The sequence below is a fragment of the Panthera pardus genome, unplaced genomic scaffold, assembly GCF_024362965.1.
Source record: "Panthera pardus isolate Hobbes unplaced genomic scaffold, ASM2436296v1 HiC_scaffold_8, whole genome shotgun sequence".
NCBI lineage: Eukaryota > Metazoa > Chordata > Mammalia > Carnivora > Felidae > Panthera > Panthera pardus.
This window is the reverse complement of record NW_026527013.1, coordinates 54096708-54122226: the sequence shown is the minus strand read 5'-3', so window position 1 is coordinate 54122226 and position 25519 is coordinate 54096708. Positions and strand designations below refer to the sequence as shown.

General features: G+C 41.2%; 1 protein-coding gene across 5 annotated transcripts in view; it reads right to left on the bottom strand.

Annotated features, from left to right (window-relative positions):
* Positions 1-25519, bottom strand: part of TSEN2 (tRNA splicing endonuclease subunit 2) — a 55069-nt gene that overhangs the window by 19295 nt on the left and 10255 nt on the right. For all 5 annotated transcript variants that reach the window (XM_053897868.1, XM_053897869.1, XM_053897867.1 and 2 more), the window contains 3 exons: positions 21161-21197; positions 13234-13765; positions 11983-12060 (listed from right to left, as the gene is read on the bottom strand). In XM_053897868.1, the coding sequence (XP_053753843.1) occupies positions 11983-12060; positions 13234-13765; positions 21161-21197 (647 nt within the window). The remainder of the gene's footprint in view (positions 1-11982; positions 12061-13233; positions 13766-21160; positions 21198-25519) is intronic.

Below are 25519 nucleotides of genomic sequence, written 5' to 3'. Positions count from 1 at the left end.
CCCAGATATATAAAACAATTACTCATAAACATAAGCAACCTTATTGATAAGAATGTGGTCATTGCAGGGGACTTTAACACCCCACTTACAGAAATGGATAGATCATCTAGACACACAGTCAATAAAGAAACAAGGGCCCTGAATGATACATTGGATCAGATGGACTTGACAGATATATTTAGAACTCTGCATCCCAAAGCAACAGAATATACTTTCTTCTCGAGTGCACATGGAACATTCTCCAAGATAGATCATATACTGGGTCACAAAACAGCCCTTCATAAGTTTACAAGAATTGAAATTATACCATGCATACTTTCAGACCACAATGCTATGAAGCTTGAAATCAACCACAGGAAAAAGTCTGGAAAACCTCCAAAAGCATGGAGGTTAAAGAACACCCTACTAAGGAATGAGTGGGTCAACCAGGCAATTAGAGAAGAAATTAAAATATACATGGAAACAAACGAAAATGAAAATACAACAATCCAAACGCTTTGGGATGCAGCGAAGGCAGTCCTGAGAGGAAAATACATTGCAATCCAGGCCTATCTCAAGAAAAAAGAAAAATCCCAAATACAAAATCTAACAGCACACCTAAAGGAAATAGAAGCAGAACAGCAAAGGCAGCCTAAACCCAGCAGAAGAAGAGAAATAATAAAGATCAGAGCAGAAATAAACAATATAGAATCTAAAAAAACTGTAGAGCAGATCAACGAAACCAAGAGTTGGTTTTTTGAAAAAATAAACAAAATTGACAAACCTCTAGCCAGGCTTCTCAAAAAGAAAAGGGAGATGACCCAAATAGATAAAATCATGAATGAAAATGGAATGATTACAACCAATCCCTCAGAGATACAAACAATTATCAGGGAATACTATGAAAAATTATATGCCAGCAAATTGGACAACCTGGAAGAAATGGACAAATTTCTAAACACCCACGCTCTTCCAAAACTCAATCAGGAGGAAATAGAAAGCTTGAACAGACCCATAACCAGCGAAGAAACTGAATCGGTTATCAAAAATCTCCCAACAAATAAGAGTCCAGGACCAGATGGCTTCCCAGGGGAGTTCTACCAGACGTTTAAAGCAGAGATAATACCTATCCTTCTCAAGCTATTCCAAGAAATAGAAAGGGAAGGAAAACTTCCAGACTCATTCTATGAAGCCAGTATTACTTTGATTCCTAAACCAGACAGAGACCCAGTAAAAAAAGAGAACTACAGGCCAATATCCCTGATGAATATGGATGCAAAAATTCTTAATAAGATACTAGCAAATCGAATTCAACAGCATATAAAAAGAATTATTCACCATGATCAAGTGGGATTCATTCCTGGGATGCAGGGCTGGTTCAACATTCGCAAATCGATCAACGTGATACATCATATTAACAAAAAAAAAGAGAAGAACCATATGATCCTGTCAATCGATGCAGAAAAGGCCTTTGACAAAATCCAGCACCCTTTCTTAATAAAAACCCTTGAGAAAGTCGGGATAGAAGGAACATACTTAAAGATCATAAAGGCCATTTATGAAAAGCCCACAGCTAACATCATCCTCAACGGGGAAAAACTGAGAGCTTTTTCCCTGAGATCAGGAACACGACAGGGATGCCCACTGTCACCGCTCTTGTTTAACATAGTGCTGGAAGTTCTAGCATCAGCAATCAGACAACAAAAGGAAATCAAAGGCATCAAAATTGGCAAAGATGAAGTCAAGCTTTCGCTTTTTGCAGATGACATGATATTATACATGGAAAATCCGATAGACTCCACCAAAAGTCTGCTAGAACTGATACATGAATTCAGCAAAGTTGCAGGATACAAAATCAATGTGCAGAAATCAGTTGCATTCTTATACACTAACAATGAAGCAACAGAAAGACAAATGAAGAAACTGATCCCATTCACAATTGCACCAAGAAGCATCAAATACCTAGGAATAAATCTAACCAAAGATGTAAAAGATCTGTATGCTGAAAACTATAGAAAGCTTATGCAGGTAATTGAAGAAGATATAAAGAAATGGAAAGACATTCCCTGCTCATGGATTGGAAGAATAAATATTGTCAAAATGTCAATACTACCCAAAGCTATCTACACATTCAATGCAATCCCAATCAAAATTGCACCAGCATTCTTCTCGAAACTAGAACAAGCAATCCTAAAATTCATATGGAACCACAAAAGGCCCCGAATAGCCAAAGTAATTTTGAAGAAGAAGACCAAAGCAGGAGGCATCACAATCCCAGACTTTAGCCTCTACTACAAAGCTGTCATCATCAAGTCAGCATGGTATTGGCATAAAAACAGACACATAGACCAATGGAATAGAATAGAAACCCCAGAACTAGACCCACAAACGTATGGCCAACTCATCTTTGACAAAGCAGGAAAGAACATCCAATGGAAAAAAGACAGTCTCTTTAACAAATGGTGCTGGGAGAACTGGACAGCAACATGCAGAAGGTTGAAACTAGACCACTTTCTCACACCATTCACAAAAATAAACTCAAAATGGATAAAGGACCTGAATGTGAGACAGGAAACCATCAAAACCTTAGAGGAGAAAGCAGGAAAAGACCTCTCTGACCTCAGCCGTAGCAATCTCTTACTCGGCACATCCCCAAAGGCAAGGGAATTAAAAGCAAAAGTGAATTACTGGGACCTTATGAAGATAAAAAGCTTCTGCACAGCAAAGGAAACAACCAACAAAACTAAAAGGCAACCAACGGAATGGGAAAAGATATTTGCAAATGACACAACGGACAAAGGGCTAGTATCCAAAATCTATAAAGAGCTCATTAAACTCCACACCCGAAAAACAAATAACCCAGTGAAGAAATGGGCAGAAAACATGAATAGACACTTCTCTAAAGAAGACGTCCGGATGGCCAACAGGCACATGAAAAGATGTTCAACGTCGCTCCTTATCAGGGAAATACAAATCAAAACCACACTCAGATATCACCTCACGCCAGTCAGAGTGGCCAAAATGAAGAAATCAGGAGACTATAGATGCTGGAGAGGATGTGGAGAAACAGGAACCCTCTTGCACTGTTGGTGGGAATGCAAATTGGTGCAGCCGCTCTGGAAAGCAGTGTGGAGGTTCCTCAGAAAATTAAAAATAGACCTACCCTATGACCCAGCAATAGCACTGCTAGGAATTGACCCAAGGGATACAGGAGTACTGATGCATAGGGGCACCTGTACCCCAATGTTTATAGCGGCACTCTCAACAATAGCCAAATTATGGAAAGAGCCTAAATGTCCATCAACTGATGAATGGATAAAGAAATTGTGGTTTATATACACAATGGAATACTACGTGGCAATGAGAAAAAATGAAATATGGCCTTTTGTAGCAACATGGATGGAACTGGAGAGTGTGATGCTAAGTGAAATAAGCCATACAGAGAAAGACAGATACCATATGGTTTCACTCTTATGTGGATCCTGAGAAACATAACAGAAACCCATGGGGGAGGGGAAGGGAAAAAAAAAAAAAAAAAAAAAAGAGGCTAGAGTGGGAGACAGCCAAAGCATAAGAGACTGTTAAAAACTGAGAACAAACTGAGGGTTGATGGGGGGTGGGAGGGAGGGCAGGGTGGGAGGGAGGGCAGGGTGGGTGATGGGTACTGAGGAGGGCACCTTTTGGGATGAGCACTGGGTGTTGTATGGAAACCAATTTGACAGTAAATTTCATATATTAAAATAAATAAATACATAAATAAATAAATAAATAAATAAATAAATAAATAAATAAAATAGAAGGAAAGGGGCACCTGGGTGGCTCAGTCAGTTAAGTGTCTGACTTCAGCTCAGGTCATGATCTCGCAGTCCATAGGTTCGAGCCCCGCATCGGGCTCTGTGCTGACAGCTCAGAGCCTGGAGCCTGTTTCAGATTCTGTGTCTCCCTCTTTCTCTGACCCTCCCCTGTTCAAGCTTTCTCTCTCTCTGTCTCAAAAATAAATAAAATGTTTAAAAAAAATTTTTTAAATAGAAGGAAAGATAAATTCCCAAACAAAAACTAAAGGAGTTCGTGACCACTAAACCAGCCCTGCAAGAAATTTTAAGGGGGACTCTTTGAGCGGAGAAAAAACAAAACAAAAAGACCAAAAGCAACAAAGACTAGAAAGGACCAGAGAACATCACCAGAAACACCAATTCTACAGGCAACACAATAATCACTTGAAATGTAAATGGACTAAATGCTCCAATCAAAACACATAGGGTATCAGAATGGATCAAAAAACACAAGACTCATCTATATGCTGGCTACCACAGACTCATTTTAGACCTAAAGACACCTGCAGATTGAGAATAAGGGGATGGAGAACCATGTATCATGCTACTGGATGGCAAAAGAAAGCCAGAATAGCCATATTTATATCAGACCAACTAGATTTTAAAACAAAGGCTGTAACAAGAGATGAAGAAGGACATTGTATCATAATGAAGGGGTCTATCCACCAAGAAGACCTAACAATTCCAAATATTTATGCCCCCAACTTGAAAGCACCCAAATATATAAATCAATTAATCACAAACATAAAGAACTCATTGATAAATAATACCATAATAGTAGGGGACTTTAACACCCTATGTACAACAATGGACAGATCATCTAAGCAGAAAATCAAAAGGAGACAATGGCTTTGAATGGCACACTGGACCAAATGGATGTAACAGACATATTCAGAACATTTCACCCTGAAGCAGCAGAATACACATTCTTCTCAAGTACACATGGTACATTCTCCAGAGTGGATCACATACTGGGTCACAAATCAGCCCTCAACAAGTAAAAAAGATCAATATCCTATCATGCATATTTTTAGACCACAACGCTATAAAAGTTGAAATCAACCACAAGAAAAAATTTGGAAAGACCACGAATACTTGGAGACTAAAGAACATCCTACTAAAGAATGAATGGGTTAACTAAGAAATTAAAGAAATTAAAAAGTACATGGAAGCCAATTAAAATGAAAACGTGACAGTCCAAAACCTCTGGGATGCAGCAAAGGCAGTCATAAGAGGGAAATTTATAGTAATCCAGGCCTTCCTAAAGAAGGAAGAAATGTCTTAGATACACAACCTAACCTTACTCCTAAAGGAGCTGGAAAAAGACAGCAAATAAAGCCCAAAACAAGCAGAAAAAGGGAAATCATAAAGATTAGAGCAGAAATCAGTGATATTGAAATTAAAAAAAAAAAAACAGAACAGAGCAATGAAACCAGGATCTGGTTCTTCAAAAGAATTAACAAAATTGATAAGCATCTAGCCAGATTTATCAAAAAGAAAAGGACCCAAATAAATAAATAAATAATGAATGAAAGAGAAGAGATCACAACCAACACTGCAGAAATACAAACAATAATAGGAGAATATTATAAGCAATTATATCCCAACAAATTGGGCAATCTGGAAGAAACAGACAAATTCCTAGAAAGATATAAACTACCCAAACTGACACAGGAAGAAATAGAAAATTTGAAGAGACCCATAACCAGTAAGGAAATTGAATCAGTAATCAAAAATCTTCCAACAAACAAGAGTCCAGGGCCAGATGGCTTTCCAGGGAAATTCTACCACACAATTAAAGAAGAGTTAATACCTATTTTTTTGAAGCTATTCCAAAAAACAAAAACGGAAGGAAAACTTCCAAACTTATTCTATGAGGCCAGAATTACCTTGATTCCAAAATCAGACAAAGACCCCACTGAAAAGAACTACAGACCAATTTCTCTGATGAATATGGATGCAAAACTTCTCAACAAGATACTAGCAAAGTGAAGCCAACAATGCATTAAAAGAATTATTCACCATGATCAATTGGGATTGATGGGCTGTATGGTTGATTCAATATCCACAATTCAATCAATGTGATACATCACATTAGTTAAAAAAAAAAAAAGATAAGAACCACATGATCCTCTCAATAGATGCAGAGAAAGCATTTGACAAAATACAGCATCCTTTCTTGATAAAAAAAAAAAAACTCAAGAAAGGAGGGATAGAAGGAACATACCTCAAAATCATAAAGGCCACCTATGAAAGACCCACAGCTAATATCGTCTTCAAATGGGGAAACTGAGAGCTTTCCCCCTAAGGTCAGGAACATGCCAGGGATGTTCACTTTCTTCATTGTTGTTCAACATAGTGTTTGAAGTCCTAGCCTCAGCAATCAGACAACAAAAACAAAAAGCAAGCAAATCAGCAAGGAAGACGTTAAACTTTCACACTTCACAGATGACATGATGCTCTTTTGGAAAACCGAAAGACTCCACCAAAAAACTGCTAAAACTGATACATATATTCAGCAAAGTTGCAGCATATAAAATCAATGTACAGAAATCAGTTGCATTTATAGACGCCAATAATGAAGCAGTAGAAACAGAAATCAAGAAACTGATCCCATTTACAATGGCACTGAAAACCAAAAAATACCTGGGAATAAACCTAACCAAAGAGGTAAAAGATCTGCATGCTGAAAACTACAGGAATCTTATGAAAGAAACTGAAGACACAAAGACATGGAAAAACATTCCATGATCATGGACTGGAAGAACAAATATTGTTAAAATGTTGATACTACCCAAAGAAATCTATGCATTCAATGCAATCCCTATCAAAATAATACCAGCATTCTTTACAGAGCTAGAACAAACAATTCTAAAATTTGTATGGAACCAGAAAAGACCTGGAATAGCCAAAGTAATGTTGAAAAAGAAAATCAAAGCTGGAAGCATCACAATTCCAGACTTCAAGCTATATTACAAGGCTGTAATTATCAAGACAGTGTGGTACTGGCACAAAAACAGACACATAGATCAATGCAACAAAATAGAGAACTCAGAAATGGACTCACAAATGTATGGCCAACTACTCTTCGACAAAGCAGGAAAAGAGTATCCAATGGAATAAAGACAGTCTCTTCAGCAAATGGTGCTGGGAAAACTGGACAGCAACATGCAGAAGTATGAACCTGGACCACTTTCTTACACCATACACAAAAATAAACTCAAAATAGGGGCGCCTGAGTGGCTTGGCTGGTTAAGTGTCCAACTTCAGCTCAGGTCATGAGCTGATGGTTTGGTGAGTCTGTGCCCCATGTTGGGCTCTCTGCTGACAGCTCAGAGCCTGGAGCCTGCTTCGGATTCTGTGTCTCCCTCTGTCTCTTCCCTCCCCTGCTCACACTCTGTTTCTCTCTCAAAAAATGAGTAAATATTGGAGTGCCTGGGTGGCTCAGTCAGTTAAGTGTCCGACTTTGGCTCAGGTCATGGTCTTGCGGTTCGTGGGTTCAAGTCCCACGTTGGGCTCTGTGCTGACAGCTCAGAGCCTGGAGCCTGCTTCAGATTCTGCATCTCCTCCTCTCTGACCCTCCTCCACTCGCACGCTGTTTCTCTCTCTCTCAAAAGTAAATAAACATTAAAAAAATTTTTTTAAATGAATAAACATTAAAAATAAAATAAAATAAAAAAACTCAAAATGGATGAAAGACCTAAATATAACAAAGGAAACCATCTAAATCCCAGGGAACACATGCAGCAACCTCTTTGACCTCGGCCACAGCAACTTCTTACTTGACATGTCTCCCAAGGCAAGGGAAACAAAACCAAAAGTGAACTATCAGGACCTTATCAAGATAAAAAGCTTCTGCATAGCAAAGGAAACAAGCAACAAAACTAAAAGGCAACTGATGGAATGGGAGAAGATACTTGCAAATGACATGTCAGATAAAGGGTTAGTATCCAAAATCTATAAAGGACTTATCCAACTCAACACCCAAAAAACAAATGATCCAGGGAAGAAATGGGCAAAAGACACGAGCAGACACTTTTCCAAAGAAGACATCCAGATGGCCAACTGACACATGAAAAGATGCTCAACGTCGCTCCTCATCAGGGAAATACAAATCAAAACCACACTCAGATACCACCTCATGCCAGTCAGAGTGGCTAAAATGAACAAATCAGGAGACTATAGATGCTGGTGAGGATGTGGAGAAACGGGAACCCTCTTGCACTGTTGGTGGGAATGCAAACTGTTGCAGCTGCTCTGGAAAACAGTGTGGAGGTTCCTCAAAAAATTAAAAATAGATCTACCCTATGACCCAGCAATAGCACTGCTAGGAATTGACCCAAGGGATACAGGAGTGCTGATGCAAAGGGGCACTTGTACCCCAATGTTTACAGCAGCACTTTCAACAATAGCCAAATTATGGAAAGAGCCTAAATGTCCATCAACTGATGAATGGATAAAGAAATTGTGGTTTATATACACAATGGAATACTACTTGGCAATGAGGAAGAATGAAATATGGCCTTTTGTAGGAACGTGGATGGAACTGGAGAGTGTTATGCTAAGTGAAGTAAGTCATACAGAGAAATACAGATACTGTATGTTTTCACTCTTATGTGGATCCTGAGAAACTTAACAGAAGCCCATGGGGGAGGGGAAGGAAAAAAAAAAGAGGTTAGAGAGGGAGGGAGCCAAAACATAAGAGACTCTTAAAAACTGGGAACAAACTGAGGGCTGATGGGGGGTGGGAGGGAGGGGAGGGTGGATGATGGGTATTGAGGAGGGCACCTGTTGGGATGAGCACTGGGTGTTGTATGGAAATCAATTTGAGAATAAATTTCATATTAAAAAAAAATACAATGATTATTGGACTCAAAAAAAAGATTTAATGAGATTAAATCTTATAAAAATTTTAAAGGCTACACAAAGCACCTACCTGCTCAATTCATTTTCGTTTTCCCTCCTTTTTAAGGAACGATTTAGATATTACAGCCTGGAAAATTTCAATCCTCTGTTTGCTAAGCAAGAGACTTCTTCCTGGTATGTGTTAGAATTTAAGTTCCTTAGAAACTTTCCATTATCAGTCAACAAGTGTTTCTCTAAGAACTGATGAAACCAATGCCTCATTAATATTTACTGGCCTAAATAAACGGCTTTTATGAATGTACACAAACTGCTCTTAGGTACTTATTACAGATGGAGTGGATCTTAATTCAGTTGAGTTGGCTTTACTTGGAATTAAATCATCAGCAGACTGGGGAAGTCAGGGGAGGGAGCGAGTATGTCCCTTGAGATCTCATTAGTAAGTTTTTACTATCAGAGCAAAATGGAGGGAAGAGTTTAATGAGGATTTAATGTCACATCACTAAATCTAGTTAGAGCCCAAAGCATTATAACAGAAAAACAGTTCTCAGTAACAGATCTCTAAGAGGCAGATCTTTAAGTCAGCTGTGGTATTACCATTCTCAATCCCTAAAAAGAACTCCTCTGAATCACCACAGAAGGGCCGCCCGTGTTCCTGAGGACATTTATGGAAACACATTAAACTGCAGAGTGGTGCACCAAACATGGGTGATTCATTCATAGGAAATCTGCCAAAACAGAACTGAGAAGCAGAGCTAGGTCTCACTGCATGCTCCCTGAAAACTGTAACACCTCTCTGGAATGTCCTCTGGAACCAAGCAGCTTCCAAGAACACAGAGCAACCTCACCTACCTCCCAACACACTTGCTTTTCTTCAGGGAGTGTTTGGGAGACAGCAGTGGACAGCAGCCCCTTTTCTTGTAAAAAGCACCGAACGGAATACAAGTGGTCACCTACTGGGACAGTGAGCTGACACCTAACGCTCTCTGCCTACTGCTGCTGCCTCCCAGGGCAGAGACACTGCCTGGCTCCTTCTGGCCTCAACTATCTGGCCCACCCTCCTATTGATGCTTGTTATGGTCCTCACCCTTCCCTGACACAGCTGTCTGCAGTGCCCTGGTGCCACCCGGTAGAGAGACAGACTCCTGGTAGATACTTATAGATGTGCCCTCCACAGTCTAGCCATCCTGTATTGCCATCCAGGACTGAGCTGCAAGAAAGAGCCCATGCTGTCCAGTGTCCAAATGGCAATCCCCCATTTATCCTTTAACCTCCACGGATACTACCGACCTTGTAAAGTCTTCCCAGCTATAATTAGTAATCATAATTATTAACCATCCTGGGTAAAGGATACTAGAGAAGCAACACTGGCACCATCCACAGACTGCACTGAATGTAATTATTTCTGGGCTACCTTTAGAACCAGAGTCATAGTCTGTTTATTTCTGTATTGTTACTACTAAGCTCAGTGCCTGGCACACAGGAAGTACCCAGTGAAAATTTTTGCAAAATTGACTGCAAAAGAAAAGATTCCAACTAGCTTTTATAAGTAATTTAATTATAATTTACAAGTAATTTAATAACTTAATAATGATGATAATGACAAGAATAGCATGCGGTAACACTTACTGAGCATTTTACTATATATCAGGCACTGTGCTGAACCCATCACAAGCAGTAGTTAATTCCCAGAACATCTTATGAGTGAGATGCTATATAACCCTCATTTTACAGAGAAGAAATCAAGGACCAGAGAGCTCAAGCCCTTAGAGAATGGGTATCCACAGTGCTGTCCAGAACTTTCTGTGATGATGATGTTCTACACCTGTGCTATCCAATACAGTTGCTACATCCACAAGCAGCTGCTGAGTGTGTGAAATGTAGCTGGCGCAACTGAGAAACAGAATTCTGCATTTTGCTCCATTTTAATTAGTTTAATAGAATAGTCACATGTGCCTAGTGGCTATTGTCTTTGACAACAGACTAAGCTATCTCATATAAAATGAGATGAAGTAAATAATTCCAAAAATCCTTTCCTGGTCCATAAGGCTGTACCTTTGGCTTCACTGTGTGGAAGGAAGTACAGATAAGGAAATCAAGAGAATATGGAGACACAATCATTTCTCTGTGGACATGTCTATGAAGTTACCAATGTGGATGCATTCAACACACATTTCCTGAGAATGGTGCTAGACACTGCTGAGGCTACCCAAGACAGGCAGGAGCGCTCTTGGGGAAGAGGCACATGGGTGCGAGGAACGGGTGCTATCTTCCAGGGCAGAAAGGACACATCTGTGAACAGTATAAACATAAGCAAACAAAGAGGGACTGAAAAACAGGTGAACACAGCATAGAGGAACTTTAAATCAGAGGAAAAATTTATGATGCACTTAAAAAATTTTTTTTTAATGTTTATTTTTGAGAGAGAGCAAAATAGAGTGTGAGCAGGGGAGGGCAGAGAGAGAGAGTGAGGGAGACCCAGAATCCGAAGCAGGCTCCAGACTCTGAGCTGTCATCACAGAGCCTGACACAGGGCTTGAACTCACAGACTGCTAGATCATGACCTGAGCTGAAGTTGGACGCTTGACCGACTGAGCCACCCAGGTGCCCCAGATGCAAGTTTTAGTGAGTCACTTTTAAGCCAACTTTTGGGAATGCAGCTATTCCATTAAGAGAACATGTATTAGTAATCCTACAGAAGGAGATATCTAGAATCCATTTATGTAATTAGCAGTCATTACATGACTTAAAGCATGCATCATAGCTTATTAAAAGCTGGCGAAACTCCACAAATACACTGAAAACCACTGAACTGTACACTCTATCTATCTATCTATCTATCTATCTATCTATCTAGAATATGGAGGAAGGGAGAGAGAATCCCAAGCAGGCTTGTTAGTGATGTCAGCGCAGAGCCCGATGTGGGGGCTTGATCCCACAAACTGCAAGACCATGACCTGAATCAAGATCAAGAGTCAGGGGCTTAGCCAACTGAGCTACCCAGGCACCCCTGAACTGTACACTTTAAATGGGTGAATGGTATGGTACATAAACAGTATCTCATGATATAGGGAAGTCCCCCACCCCCAAAATCTTAGACTTGATGAAAGGAAGGCTAAGGAGTGAAACTTAGGCAGGCCTACTTTGGAAGCTGCCTATGGTCATTTCAAGACCGATTTATAACATTCAGTTATTGAATACTCACTTGCTGAATTACAGACAGAATTGCATTTATAGGTGGGCTGCATTTACAGGTTGCCCAGGCCCTGAGACCAAGAGCTGAAAAAATAACATGCAGGAAACATACCTCTTCTAGGCTAAGTTGCAAATACTCCAAGATCCGATATGGATTTCTTCTGCATATTAATCTCTTTTTTGGTGCCAACTGAAGACAGAAGAAAGAAAATACATAGAGAACAAATGAAAGGACTACATGTTACACAGAGCAGATTGCATTTTAAAACAAACATGCTTCTTATAAATTTCCCAATTCACATTTATTGGCTTAATACTGTTAAAAATATAGATTTTTATTATTATTATGTAGAAAAATAAGTTTTAGGTTTTCTACGACTAACATTTTCATTTATTTCTTTTTTCCCCAAGAATTTTTCCCGCAATTGTGATCCTTTTGTTGGTCTGTTTTATGTCCTTCTTTTCACCGACCTGTACCTCACAAGTGTGTGCCTAGGTTCTTAATTAGACTTCACCATCTCATTCTGAAGCGTAGATAGCACTTCTTCAAATGGTGTTTCACGTACTACTTAGCCATTAGATTTTCTCATTTTTAGCTATTATAGACCATTTCAGGGCACCTGTCTCTGACTGTGCATCCATCATTGAAGTGGCTCTGGGTCTGCTTCCCAGTGCTTCTCCTATGCTGGCTGACTTCCATACCCGAGACCCTCTGCTACAGCCAGACTCAAGACTACATGTACTTACCACAACACTTCTTTTTATCCCACCCAAGGGAAAGAATATTATTGCAGCTGCTTTAATTTATACATTAAAAAAAAAATTAAGTTATTCACAGACTTGAAGTTTTAGTAGAAACAGCCCTCGTAACTACTGAGCCACCAGGGCTGGGATGCAGTGCCTGCGGATTCTGACTGTCTCACCACCTCTCACATGCCCTGAGTACTTAATATGGGCCTGCTACCAGTTCCGAGTAAGGGACACCCTGGTCATCCCATATCTGCTATGGACCAGAAATAGATGGTTCTGGAGGAAGTGAATGATTTTCTTCTTGAACAATGCAGGGCTGAGGGTGCTGACGTCCTGTAATAGAAAAGCTGTTATCACTTTTGACTCCCCCAAAACCTAACTACTAATAACCTACTGTTGAATGGAAACCTTACCAATAACATACACAGCTCATTAAGGCATATTTAAGTATTATATGCTGTATTCGTACAATAAAGTAAGCTAGAGAAAATAAAATGTTATTAAGAAAATCATATACAAAATACATTTATTGTACTGTATATAAAAAAAAAATCCATGTATAAGTGGATCCATACAGTTTGAACCCATGTTGTCAAAGGCCAGTTATACTCACTTCCTCACGTGGGGCACATTCCTTCTCGCTCACATGATACACATCTTCCTCTACCAGCACATACTCATCACTGGGCCCTCTCTCTCTGGCACAGATGAGATCCACTTGGGGACTCCTGTCCCCAGGCTGAGTGTCACGCCGGGGGAGAACATCTTTGCTGCAATGAACGTGGGGTGGGGGGCAGTGCTGCAGTGTGGCAACCTCTACCAAGTGTTCATCCAAGCCATCTGGAGTCAGTGGGTCAGGCCCTGAGCTCTCTTGTAGGTGGTCTGATTGCTCGTTAGGACCCTCCAGGTCTAGTGACTTTTCCGAGCCCCCATTCATCACAGAAAGTTCCTCTCTATCTGCAATACCTTCCATTTTGGGAATGGTTTCAGAATTCAGCTCATCATGCCATTGAAATTCTTCATTCCTTTTTATACCAGGATGCTCGAGTGGTTTTGTGTAATCCTTGAGGATTCTGTGCACTGTACTCTCATCCTGCCCCTGTCTTTGCATGAGCTTTGTGGCCCATTCTATACTACGCTGATACCTGCAAAAGGGAAATAATGTCAGTAACACTTGAATTTTTTTTTTTTTTTAATTTATTGTCAAGTTGGCTAACATACAGTATATACAATGTGCACTTGGTTTTGGGGGTAGATTCTCATGATTCATTGTTTAAATACAACACCCAGTGCTCATCCCAACAAATGCCCTCCTCAATGCCCATCTCCCATTTTCCCCTCTCCCCTGCACCCACCCCACTCATCAACCCTCAGTTTTTCCTCTGTATTTAAGAGTCTCTTATGGTTTGCCTCCTTCCCTCTCTCTTTGAAACAATTTTTTCCCCTTCCTTTCCTTCATGGTACTCTCTTAAGTGTCTCAAGTTCCACATATGAAGTAACACTTGAATTTCAATATTCAAAAGACAACACAGCATGCAAAAAAGATGGGTAGGCAGTATGCTGAAATGTTTATAGCAGTTTTTCTCAGTGGCAGGCCATAGGTAAATGTTTTCTTTATAATTTTTTTGTGCTTTCTTATTCTAATTATTTCTAATAAGCATGTGTTATTTTTGTTTTTATTATTAGAGCTTCATTTAACTTTTTGGTTTTCGAATAATTTTTTTTATTTGAGAAAGAGAGTGAGCGAGTGTGTGAGTGGGGGAGAGGGGCACAGGGGGAGAAGGAGAAGGGAGAGAGGGAGAAGGAGAGGGGGAGGGGGGGAGAGGGGAGGGGGGGGAGAGAGAGAGAGAGAGAGAGAGAGAGAGAGAGAGAGGGAGGGAGGGAGGGAGAGATCTCAAGCAGGCTCCTTGCTCAGCATGGAGCTCAACATGGGGCTCGATCCCACGACCCTGGGATCATCATGTGAGCCAAAATCAAGAGTTGGATGCTCAAAAGACTGAACCACCCAGGCGCCCCTATTTTTCTCAATTTGAAAAAAAAATTGACCCTAGTTTAATGAAGTATGAAAATTTATGTAATTTAAAACTGGTAGGCCAAATGATTTAGGTAAATATAAAGAGAATAGGGAGTCATCTGTCAGGATTTCTTTTACATTATTCTCAATTTTGGATATCATAATATTTTCTGAAAAATATCCCACTCACAACGTAAAGAGCTTTTGTTCAGTATCGGAGTGAAAAATGAGGATTTTAAGTTTATTTATTTATTTTGAGAGAGAGAGTGCACAGAGACAGAAGTAGAGAAAGAATCCCAAGCAGGCTTCGCACTGTCAGTACAGAGCCTGACATGGGGCTCAAACTCACGAACTACGTGATCATGACCTGAGCCCAAATTAGGAGTCAGATGCTTAACCGACTGAGCCACCCGAGAGCTCCAAAATGAGAATTTAATAAATAGTTTTCATAGTACCTACTAAGGTTTCCACTACATAGGAAAAGAAATGATTATGGTGCTATACATATAGCCAAGCATCCTAGCAGGAAGGGCCCTTTTTCTCAGAATAATTTCTGAAGCATATTTTGGTGAGGAAATACCTGCTTAGTTCCTCAAATGTAAAGGCAACCCCCAAACATTTCCCAAGTTACATAAAGTCATAGGTAAGACAACAGGGTTCTGTCCCAGTGAGATGTCACCACATGACAACGCCACTGGAACACTTCCGTGTGGGCTCAGACCGACATACTGGAAAATCTCATCATCAGAAGGGCTAAAGGCAACTTTCTGCCTCTACAGCTGTTAGCCTGATAGCTCTTAAGAAGGCATGGTTTGTTGAAAGACAGGTAATTTTACTCTTCACCTTGAGTATTTTGCTTTGTGTAAGGATAGCTGAATATGTCATAAACTGCTACATCTCACACGCAATTGAACAAGGAAGCGGGCTGTTATATTTAAGAGATTTGTGGCTGCTTAACCCTGACCCATCAGAAGAATCTCCCAGCTGTCCACACCCTGTTTATCCTACACATGGGGATGAACATGCCTTCCTACATATTGGGAATTGTATCTTAGATTTAAAGGTTAAAACCTAGCAAAGCTATTTTCACACCTGAGAAGCAGGGTGACATCGCGATTACATGCATGAGCTCTGTATTGCACATTTCACATTCAGCCTGACTTCGTCACTTGTAACTGTTTGACAAAGTCAATTACTTAACTTCTCTATGCTTGTTCCCCCACCCAGAAAATGGGGTAACCACATAAAGGGTGTTATGTATTACTTTTAATGATCAGAATTAAAAAAATGTAGCTGCTCATACAACAGCAGGGTGTCTTCTCACCTGCATGGAGAGCATGGCCACGGTTACAAGCAGTTAAAAGAACTTTCATTCAAGAGACCTAAAAAGAATCTTTGCTTTTCATACCACCTACAGCAATGGCTTTATCAGCTTCGTGGTCTATGAATCTCCTTTATCTGAACACAAATTTTTGTGTCAATGTGTACTTTTCTGGGAAGGGATCCACAACTTTCATCAAATTTCTTGACTCAAAATATGTGGAAGAATCACTGAAAGAAAGGTTCAGCAATTGCCCCTCTGAACAAAAGATCTCTAACTGAGAGAGAGAGCACACACAGGCCACTGCTCTGCTCTCTGCAGTACAGTGGTCAAGGCAAATATGGGTTCAAACTCTCATTCCATTATGTTCTTGTACCAGCTACACAACCGTAGTAAGGCCCAGTTCCTCATCTTTAAACCAGGACTAACTGCACTTACCTCATGGAGGCTCATTTATTTAAAAAAAAAATCATTTTGGGGTGCCTGGGTAGCTCAGTCGGTTAAATGTCTGACTTTAGCTCAGGTCATGATCTCGTAGTTCGTGAGTTCAAGCCCTGTGTCGGGCTCTGTGCTGACAGGTCAGAGACTGGAGCCTGCTTCGGGTTCTGTGTCTCCCTCTCTCCCTGCCCCTCCCCTGTTCATGCTCTGTCTCTCTCAAAAATAAATATGAAAAAAATAAAATCATTTTGACTCACATTACATTAAGAAATACAAATAATATTAAAAAAATTTCATTTAATGTTTATTTTTTGAGAGAGACAGAGCACGAGTGATGGAGGGACAGAGAGAGAGGGAGACACAGAACCCGAAGCAGGCTCCAGGCTCTGACCTGTCAGCACAGAGCCTGATGTGGGGCTTGAACCCATGAACCATGAGATCATGACCTGAGCTGAAGTTGGGTGCTTAACCGACTGAGCCACTCACGCACCCCACAAATAACATTTTTAATGAATGGAAATGTACACCTTAATTAACTGCTCTTTGAGAGCAGGGACAGCCATGTGGGAACAAGCCCTGCACTAGATCTGGGTTCTGCAGTTGGTTCTTTTGTGTGATTCCGAGCTAAGCCACTTAGCCTCTCTGTCTCTTTGCTCTTCTGCAAGAGGCCAGAATCACACCTGCATTCCTGCCTCATAATGACCTCAGATGTTCATTTATGAAAGCTCAAGTGAGACAGTGGCTGCAAAAGCATGTGGAAGAAAGCCTCTGAGTAAGACTGGTGATGAAAACAGCCAGATACACAAATGACTAAGACATATGGCCTATGAGTCACAGAGCAGGTGTCGGCTCATTGGCTGGCAATACCTTAAAAAGCCAAATCCTGCTGCGATTACCCCCAAACACTGCTAGAGAGGCCGCAGGAAGAAAAAAGTGAAAAGTAAAAGTGAGGAAACATGAGGCACAGACCGGCAGGAGGAAAAGGTGGTAGCTATGATTAGAAGCAACAATGAGGCTAGGGAAAAGCAGACTCAGTTTAGGGACACCAGACTACAGAAAATTGTGTACCATGTGAATACACCTCTGCTTTTTCTGTTTCTATTTCTTTGAACACACCTCTTTCTTTAGCATGGAACACCCTTCTCCACCGCCTATTGATTAATGCCTATTTATTACTGGAAGATCACAGCAAAATGGTTTTGAGTCAGTGTGCTTAGGTCTAAGTACTACCCTTGAGCAAGTTACGTAACCTCCTCGGGTTCCACTTCCTCACCTGTCAGATAACAACAGGACCTACCTCCAGGGGTGATGTGAGGACTTCAGAGATAGTAGAGTACCTCGTATGTGGAGTATACCCAAGAAACACCAGCATGTACAACTACGGTACTGTTCTATGTGTCAAATTCCTCAGAGGCTCTGGAGCTCAACTGCCTGGTCTGAGCTGACATAATCACAGACAAGCTGTTTCTAGGTTCCCCATGTATGAGACGGAAATAAGTACATCTACCTCAAAGGCTTCTTGAGAAGATGAACTGAGATGTCAGGTAAAGCATACAGACTGGGAACCAGCACTACTGGAGCAACCAGTACCCACTGACCATGACAATGGTGATGATAATACATCACCATATTTATCACAGAAGAGTGCAATTGCTTACCTCTCTTCCTCTCCCACTAGACTGAATCCCTTGAGAACAGGGATGGAATCTTTTCCTCCTCTTCTATCTGCAGCACCTAGCCAATGCCTGACACACAGGCACCTGCAGTAAATGCTGGCTGAATAAAGGACCACAAAAGAGGAGGGGAGACCAGCACCCCTCTCAGGGCTAGTCCTTCAAGGACACAACCAACATACTTCAGTCCCCTTGGGCATTATCTGAAGGCCCTGATCCCCATCTCCAGAAAGGATTTCACGGAAGGTAAAGGCCAATCAGAGTGAATGCACTTGAGAAATGGATCAGAGGGGCGCCTGGGTGGCTTGGTTGGTTAAGCGTCTGACTTTGGCTCAGGTCATGATCTCACGGTCCGTGAGTTCGAGCCCTGCGTCGGGCTCTATGCTGACAGCTCAGAGCCTGGAGCCTGTTTCAGATTCTGTGTCTCCCTCTCTCTCTGCTCCTCCCCTGTTCATGCTCTGTCTCTCTCTGTCTCAAAAATAAATAAATGTTAAAAAAAAAAAAAAAAAAGAGAGAGAGAAATGGATCAGAGTTTCAGAGGGAATAGTAAAGAAACAATTATAACAAGTATTTAAACTGGAAAATTAACCTAAAATATAAAAATAAGCCATTTTTTTAATATTTAGTATTTTTTTAATATTTAGATTGTGACTGTAATTATTACGGCCAAATAATGAATCAAGTATTGATAAGGGGGCATAATTTTCTGACAGAGTTGTCAGATATGGTTAAATCCTAGCCCCTGGCACCTGTGAATGTGACCTTCTCTGGAAACAGGGCCTTCGCAGATGTAACCAAGTTATGATGAAGTGGTACTGAGTGGTATCCTTGAAGGAAGAAGGAAATTTGGACACAGACACAGAGACAGACACAAGGGGACCTCCACGCGAAAATAAAGGAAGAACCTGGAGGGATGCATCTTCAAGTTAAAGAAGGCCAAAGATTGCTGGCTACCACCAGAAGCTAAGGCCAGACACGGAAGATGGAAGGATCATCCTCTAGAGTCTTCCGAGAGAGCACACCCCAGGTGACACCTTGATTTTGGACTTCTGGTCTCCAGAAGTATGAGAATACATTTCTGCTCTTTTAAGCCACCGAGCTTGTGGTACTTTGTTATGGCAGCTCTAGGAAACTACTACAAGGATCAATAAAATCCTTGGAACGTTATTACTACAGAGCTTATGAAGGGAGAACCCCAGGCAGGTGGCAATCTCCCCCCACCCAGAACCTCACATACTCAAAATGGCTTGATGCCATGCCATGTTCACTGCCAGCATGATCCGGATGCAGTTCTGAGGGTCAGGCTTCTGCTCTGTTTCTGAGTTTTATGTTGACTACGGCTTTTCTGCCAGCTACTACTGGGATGGGGGCTCTACTCCTGGGATGGGGGCTCTGCTGGGTCCTTAGCAGGCCCCTCCCATGGACTAGAACCTGACATCCAGCCCCTGCCTGCAGTTATAGCCAGAGCAGCCACTGAGATCTCCCCGGTATCACTGCCTCCTGGCCACTCCTCTGGCCATGGGGTTACCGAGCACGAAACCAAAAAGGAGCTGTCAGATTCTGCCAGTATGTGCTAGAAGCAAGATGAAACATCATCGTGGGCATGGATATTTTTAGGAGGCTTACAGAAGAGGTGCACTTTGAGTTGCCCTTCAAGGATGCTGAGGATTTATTTATTTATATGTTTTTTAAGTATTTATTTATTAGTACAATTCTTATATATACATTTTAAAATTTATTTATTTTGAGACAGAGTGCAAGCTTAAGCCAGAGTCAGCATGGGGCCCGATGTGGGGCTTGAACTCACGAACCATGAGATCATGACCCAAGCTGAAATCAAGAGTCAGATGCTTAAACGACTGAGCCACACAGGCACCCCTAAATTTTTTTTAATGTTTATTTTTGAGAGACAGAGTATAAACAGGAGAGAGGTAGAGAGGGAAAGGGGGACAGAAGATCTGAAGTGGGCTCTGTGATGACAACAGACAGCCTGATGTGGGGCTCGAACTCATGAACTGTGAGATCATCACCTGAGCTGAAGTTGGACACTCAGCCAACTGAGCTACCCAGGTGCCTTTATCTATCTATCTATCTATCTATCTATCTATCTATCTATCTATCAAGTTTGTTTGTTTTTGAGAGAGAGAAAGAAAGTACTCATGTGTGTGAGCAGGGCAGGGGTGGGGGTTGGGGGGAGACAAATGATCCCAAGCAGACTCTAAGCTCTGAGCTGTCAGCACAGAGCCCAGCACAGGGCACACACTCATGAATCATGAGATTATGACCTGAGCTGAAATCAAGAGTTGGATGCCTAACTGACTGAGCTACCCAGATGCCCCTCAATGAAGATTTAAATGCATGAATATTGAGTCAACAAAATCCTACCAAGGGACCACTAAGTGTTGGGGCTGAAGGGAGGAATCCGGCATGGTCTCTGCTCTCCAGGAACCGATAGTCTCAATCCAGGTATGTGATGGACGGCACAGGGAGGGACGCCAAGGCAGACTGCATGGGAGCCAGAGGAATGACCTCAACCAAGGGTGGGGTGGTGGTGAGGAAAGAACCTCTAGGAGAGTGGTATGTAGGCTGGATCGTGGGATGTACAGTGATAGCTAGGCAGTGCATGTGTTGGGGGGGTCAGGGAGAAAAGTTTGGAGGAAATGGGAAGAGTGTAAAGAAAAGCTAGAGGAAGGAATTGTGGCTGTGTGAGTGGATGAGGAAGAGTCTCTGTGAAAGCGTTTCTGTCACCCTGCAAGTGTAGAGCAAGGAAAGAAGACAGGGCAGGAGGCCAATTTTAGATCTAAGTGTATAAGTGTATGCATCTTAGCGCTTAAAGACATATACATTACAGGGTAATTGTTCATAATTTGGAAGGAATTAGAAGGGCAAAATATTTGGTTTAGGATTATTTAAAAAAGTAAACAATACATTTCAAATTCAATTTGATCCACAATAAGTTCAGACATAATTTTCAAGGACACATACACTACCAAAAAGAAAAAAAAAAAAAGCCATGGACTACCACAGTGGAAAAGGTTATCTACAAACAGATCTGATTTAAGTTGTAGTTCTGGCCAAGGCCATCATGACTTACTTTTCTGACGTGATTATAGGCATGTCTGTCTTCATATCTGTAACAACAAAGACGTTCTGTTAGTTCAAATTTTTTTCCTTAAGGAAAAAAAAAACACTGAAAATGCAACAAAGACAAAGACAATTTTAAGAAGCCCCAAATCGCACATCTAACAGGTTCACTAATCCTGCCCAACCAGCAATGGCAAACACGTGCCTCATTAGCCATCCCTCTGTGAACCCAACCCCTGGAAGGGGATGCTGACAGATCACGGTGCTCTTGCTGTGCTCAGATGTGACCCTGAAATCCTGCTCAACTCAACCTTGCAGCTCAGCAGCAGTGGCATGTGCTTAGGATTAGAGGCTTGATAATCTGCCTCCTCTATGCCACCTCTCAATGTACATGCCCTCTACTTTTGGATGAGAACATTAAGGCCCTAAAGCTGCGCACTTTATCGCTATTGTCCAGTGCTCCACAAAGCATCTTTTATTTTATTTTTTTTTATTTTTATTTTTTTATTTAATTTTTAATTTTTTTTTTGTAATACAGCTTAAAGTTGGTGCCGTCAGTGCAATCAACCTGCCCTATACTTTAAAGAAAGGAAGAGTGGCAAAATAACCTTCACATTGCTTTCAGCAGTTTTTTTTAAATTTTTTAAATGTTTATTTTTCAGAGAGAGAGAGAGAGACAGAGTGTGAGCAGGGGCAGAGGTGGGGCAGAGAGAAGGGAGACACAGAATCTGAAGCAGGCTCCAGGCTCTGAGCTATCAGCACAGAGCCCAACACGGGGCTTAAACTCATGAACTGTGAGATCATGACCTGAGCCCAAGTCGGACACTTAATCAACTGAGCCACACAGGCACCCCTTAGCAGTTATTTCATAGGTGGTAGCATATTGTGTAAAAAACTAAATGATTAATTATGTTGATATGATTGAGAGCCAGGATTTTTTACATGAAACAACTTACACCAGGAAGCAAGGAAGCTTATCAAAAACTGCTACGCTTATTTCAAAAGAGACTCTGCTGGCCAAACATGGAAACATTCGAGCATCAATAAGAATAATACTACAATTTGTTTTAAAATCCAGTCATTGGTGGGGCGCCTGGGTGGCGCAGTCGGTTAAGCGTCCGACTTCAGCCAGGTCACGATCTCACGGTCCGTGAGTTCGAGCCCCGCGTCAGGCGCTGGGCTGATGGCTCGGAGCCTGGAGCCTGTTTCCGATTCTGTGTCTCCCTCTCTCTCTCTGCCCCTCCCCCGTTCATGCTCTGTCTCTCTCTGTCCCAAAAATAAATAAAAAACGTTGGAAAAAAAAAAAATTTTAAATCCAGTCATTGGTAATAGTATCCCCCAAAATGCTTGAATCTTTTAATTTATACTGGTACATACTAATACATGCCAGAAGAAATTCACTGTTTACCTGTGGAGGATTCATCATTTTGGAAATTGGTAAACATGATCTGGCTCTCAGGGTAACCAAGTAGTGAGGGGTTTCTCTTTATAGAACATTCTCACCACTAAACAAAGAAGGAATAATAGGATTCGAATATCACCATTTTGCATCCTCTATTAAAGCATGATCACCAACAGTGCTGATGACATACAAGGAGACAAGAAGACATTTTTTGTCTTGTAAGGAAACACACAGGACCACCCATGAGATAGGCTGCCCCCAAACTTGAGCCTGAATCCAATCAAGCCTCTAACTCCACCAATTCATAGGAAACAGTGTCAAAGAGTATATTTATTAAGCCAGTGTTGCTCAGAGTACTCAAGTGTCACAAGGTAAGTCCTTTGCACCAGAATGGATATAGATGACATGGTATTTAGTTATTTACCTACGGCTTCCTGCTCTATGAAAATCTGACTGTGGAAACAAGGTGAGCTGAACTAAGCAATGTGCTGAGTGAGTCGGTTGCTTAAAGGTTGGTGCAAGCCCTTCTTGGACTGTCCACAAGCAGATGAAGGACCGCACTGGGCCTGTGACCTCCTTTGTTGAGCACCATGTTAACAGCACAATAAGGATGTAATCATCTGAGATCAGACCAGGGGTAAGTTGTGTAGGACAGAAGATCCATTGCTTCAACAAATGAACCACCAGGAAAAAAATCATGGCAGGGAAACATATGTTAAAATCAACTTCAGGTATCTCAGTCAGTTGCAGTGTATGGGCCCTAGATGGATTTTGAGTCAGTCTCCAAAAAAGAAAAAAATTGAGATGATGCATAGATTTTGGATGAGGCTAAGGAATTAATATTAATTTTTAAAAGTGATAATGGTATTACAATTATGTTTTGGGTTCTTTTAATATTATAATTTTTTTTTTTTAAGTAAGCTTTATGCCCAACATGGGGCTTGAACTCATGACCCCAAGACGAAAACTTGCATGCTCCACCTACTGAGCCAGCCAGGCGTCCCTTTTTTTAAAATACTTTTTTAAAAAAATTTTTTTAATGTTTTTATTTATTTTTGAGACAGAGACAGAGACAGAGCATGAGCAGGGGAGGAGCAGAGAGAGAGGGAGACACAGAATCTGAAGCAGGCTCCAGGCTCTGAGCTGTCAGCACAGAGCCCAACTTGGGGCTTGAACTCACAGACTGTGAGATCATGACCTGAGCCAAAGTCGGATGCTTAACTGACTGAGCCACCCAGGTGCCCCACTTTGTTGTTTTTTTTTTTAAGCCGTTAGATTTTTCAAAAAGAATCATTATAGAAATACATAATGAACCACTTAGAGATGCTGTGATAGGATGTGAGGGATCTTTTTCAAAATAACCTGGGGACTGGAAGAGTGAGCAGAACAGATGAAGCGAGACTGGCCATGAGTTAATTATTAAAGCTGATGGGTGAGAACATGGGAATTTATTCTACTATTCTCTTTACTTTTGTATGTCTCAGAATTTTTTTTTCATAATTAGTGTTTCGAAAAGAGAGAAAGGAAAAGTGGAAAAAACAGCATGATGACCTTGCCTATACCCGCCATCCAGCTTCAGCAGTTACTAACATTTGGCCAGAAACCTAGAAAGTTTTCAAATAGTGTAATGATCTTAATAATTGAGAACCTGTTCCTGATCTATGTAGGAACTAAGTTTCAGACAGTAATAGAAATTTGAAGGAAATGAATTTATGCCAGGGAAGCAAAAATTAAGTTTGTGGGCCACCCTGAAGGAGTAAATCTCAAATATTCATTTTAGGAGATTCTTCAGATTCTGGCTTTAGCCTCATCTTCTACCCTCTCTGTCCACTCTCTTCTACTTGTTGGCCCTGTTGCCACCTTGGGCTGCCTGCCATTCCATGGACCTGCCATGCATTTGCTCCCTCTCAGCCTCTGCATGGCTTCCCCTGCCTGTTTCCCCCAGTCTGTTTGGTGAACTCTTACTCATTCTTCAGAGCCCAGCTCCTCCTCCTTGGTGTTTCTTCCTAATCTTCTCAGGCAAAGTTAATCAGTCCTTTTATAATCCTTCACTTGGTCATATGTCAGCTAGGGTTAGAATCCATCATTTCTGGTCTGTGCCCTCAATTAGACTGTATCTCAAGGAGAGGGGATTTGCTTTTTTACCTGTTTATCTCTAGCGCTTGGCACATGGAAGGCTGTCAGTAAAACTTGCTAAATAGTTACATGTTAAATTACCAGAAGAGGGAGGTCATGACACAGCAAACTGAAATTCCTAAGGAGGTAGGAGTCTGTGAACTCACTTTCCTAGGCTTTTAACAGCCGATTGATTATCCTCTATTCCAAGCCTCTAACGCGCTGGGGTGAAGGCTTGAGTTTGGGTAAGGATAAATGACTTGCCCAAAGTCAGGGTGAAGGAAGATGAGGACTAAAACCCACACCATCAGGTGACCAGTATGTAACATTGTAGGCGGAAAGGTTCAGCCAGCCAGATTCCCAGAGCTAGAACTAGAGCCCAGAACTCACAGGTCCACACCCAGAACCAACACTGCCATGAAAGTTATTTCACCAACCCTTTCTGTAGGTATGCATGGGGCACTTTCCGTGAAGATGCTTTGTGGAGCACCAAAAACCATAAAATACCTAGGAATAAATCTAACCAAAGAGGTGACAAATCTATATGCTGAAAACTATAGAAAGCTTACAAAAGAAATTGAAGAAGGCACAAAAAAATATAAGAACAGTCCATACTCCTGGGTAGGAAAAACAAATATTGTTAAAATGTCGATACTACCCAAAGCAATCTACATATTCAATGCAATCCCTATCAAAGTAACACCAGTATTCTTCACAGAGCTAGAACAAATAATCCTAAAATTTGTATGGAACCAGAAAAGACCCCGAATAGCCAAAGCAATCTTGAAAAAGAAAACCAAAACCAGAGGCATCACAATCCCAGACTTCAAGCTATACTACAAAGCTGTAATC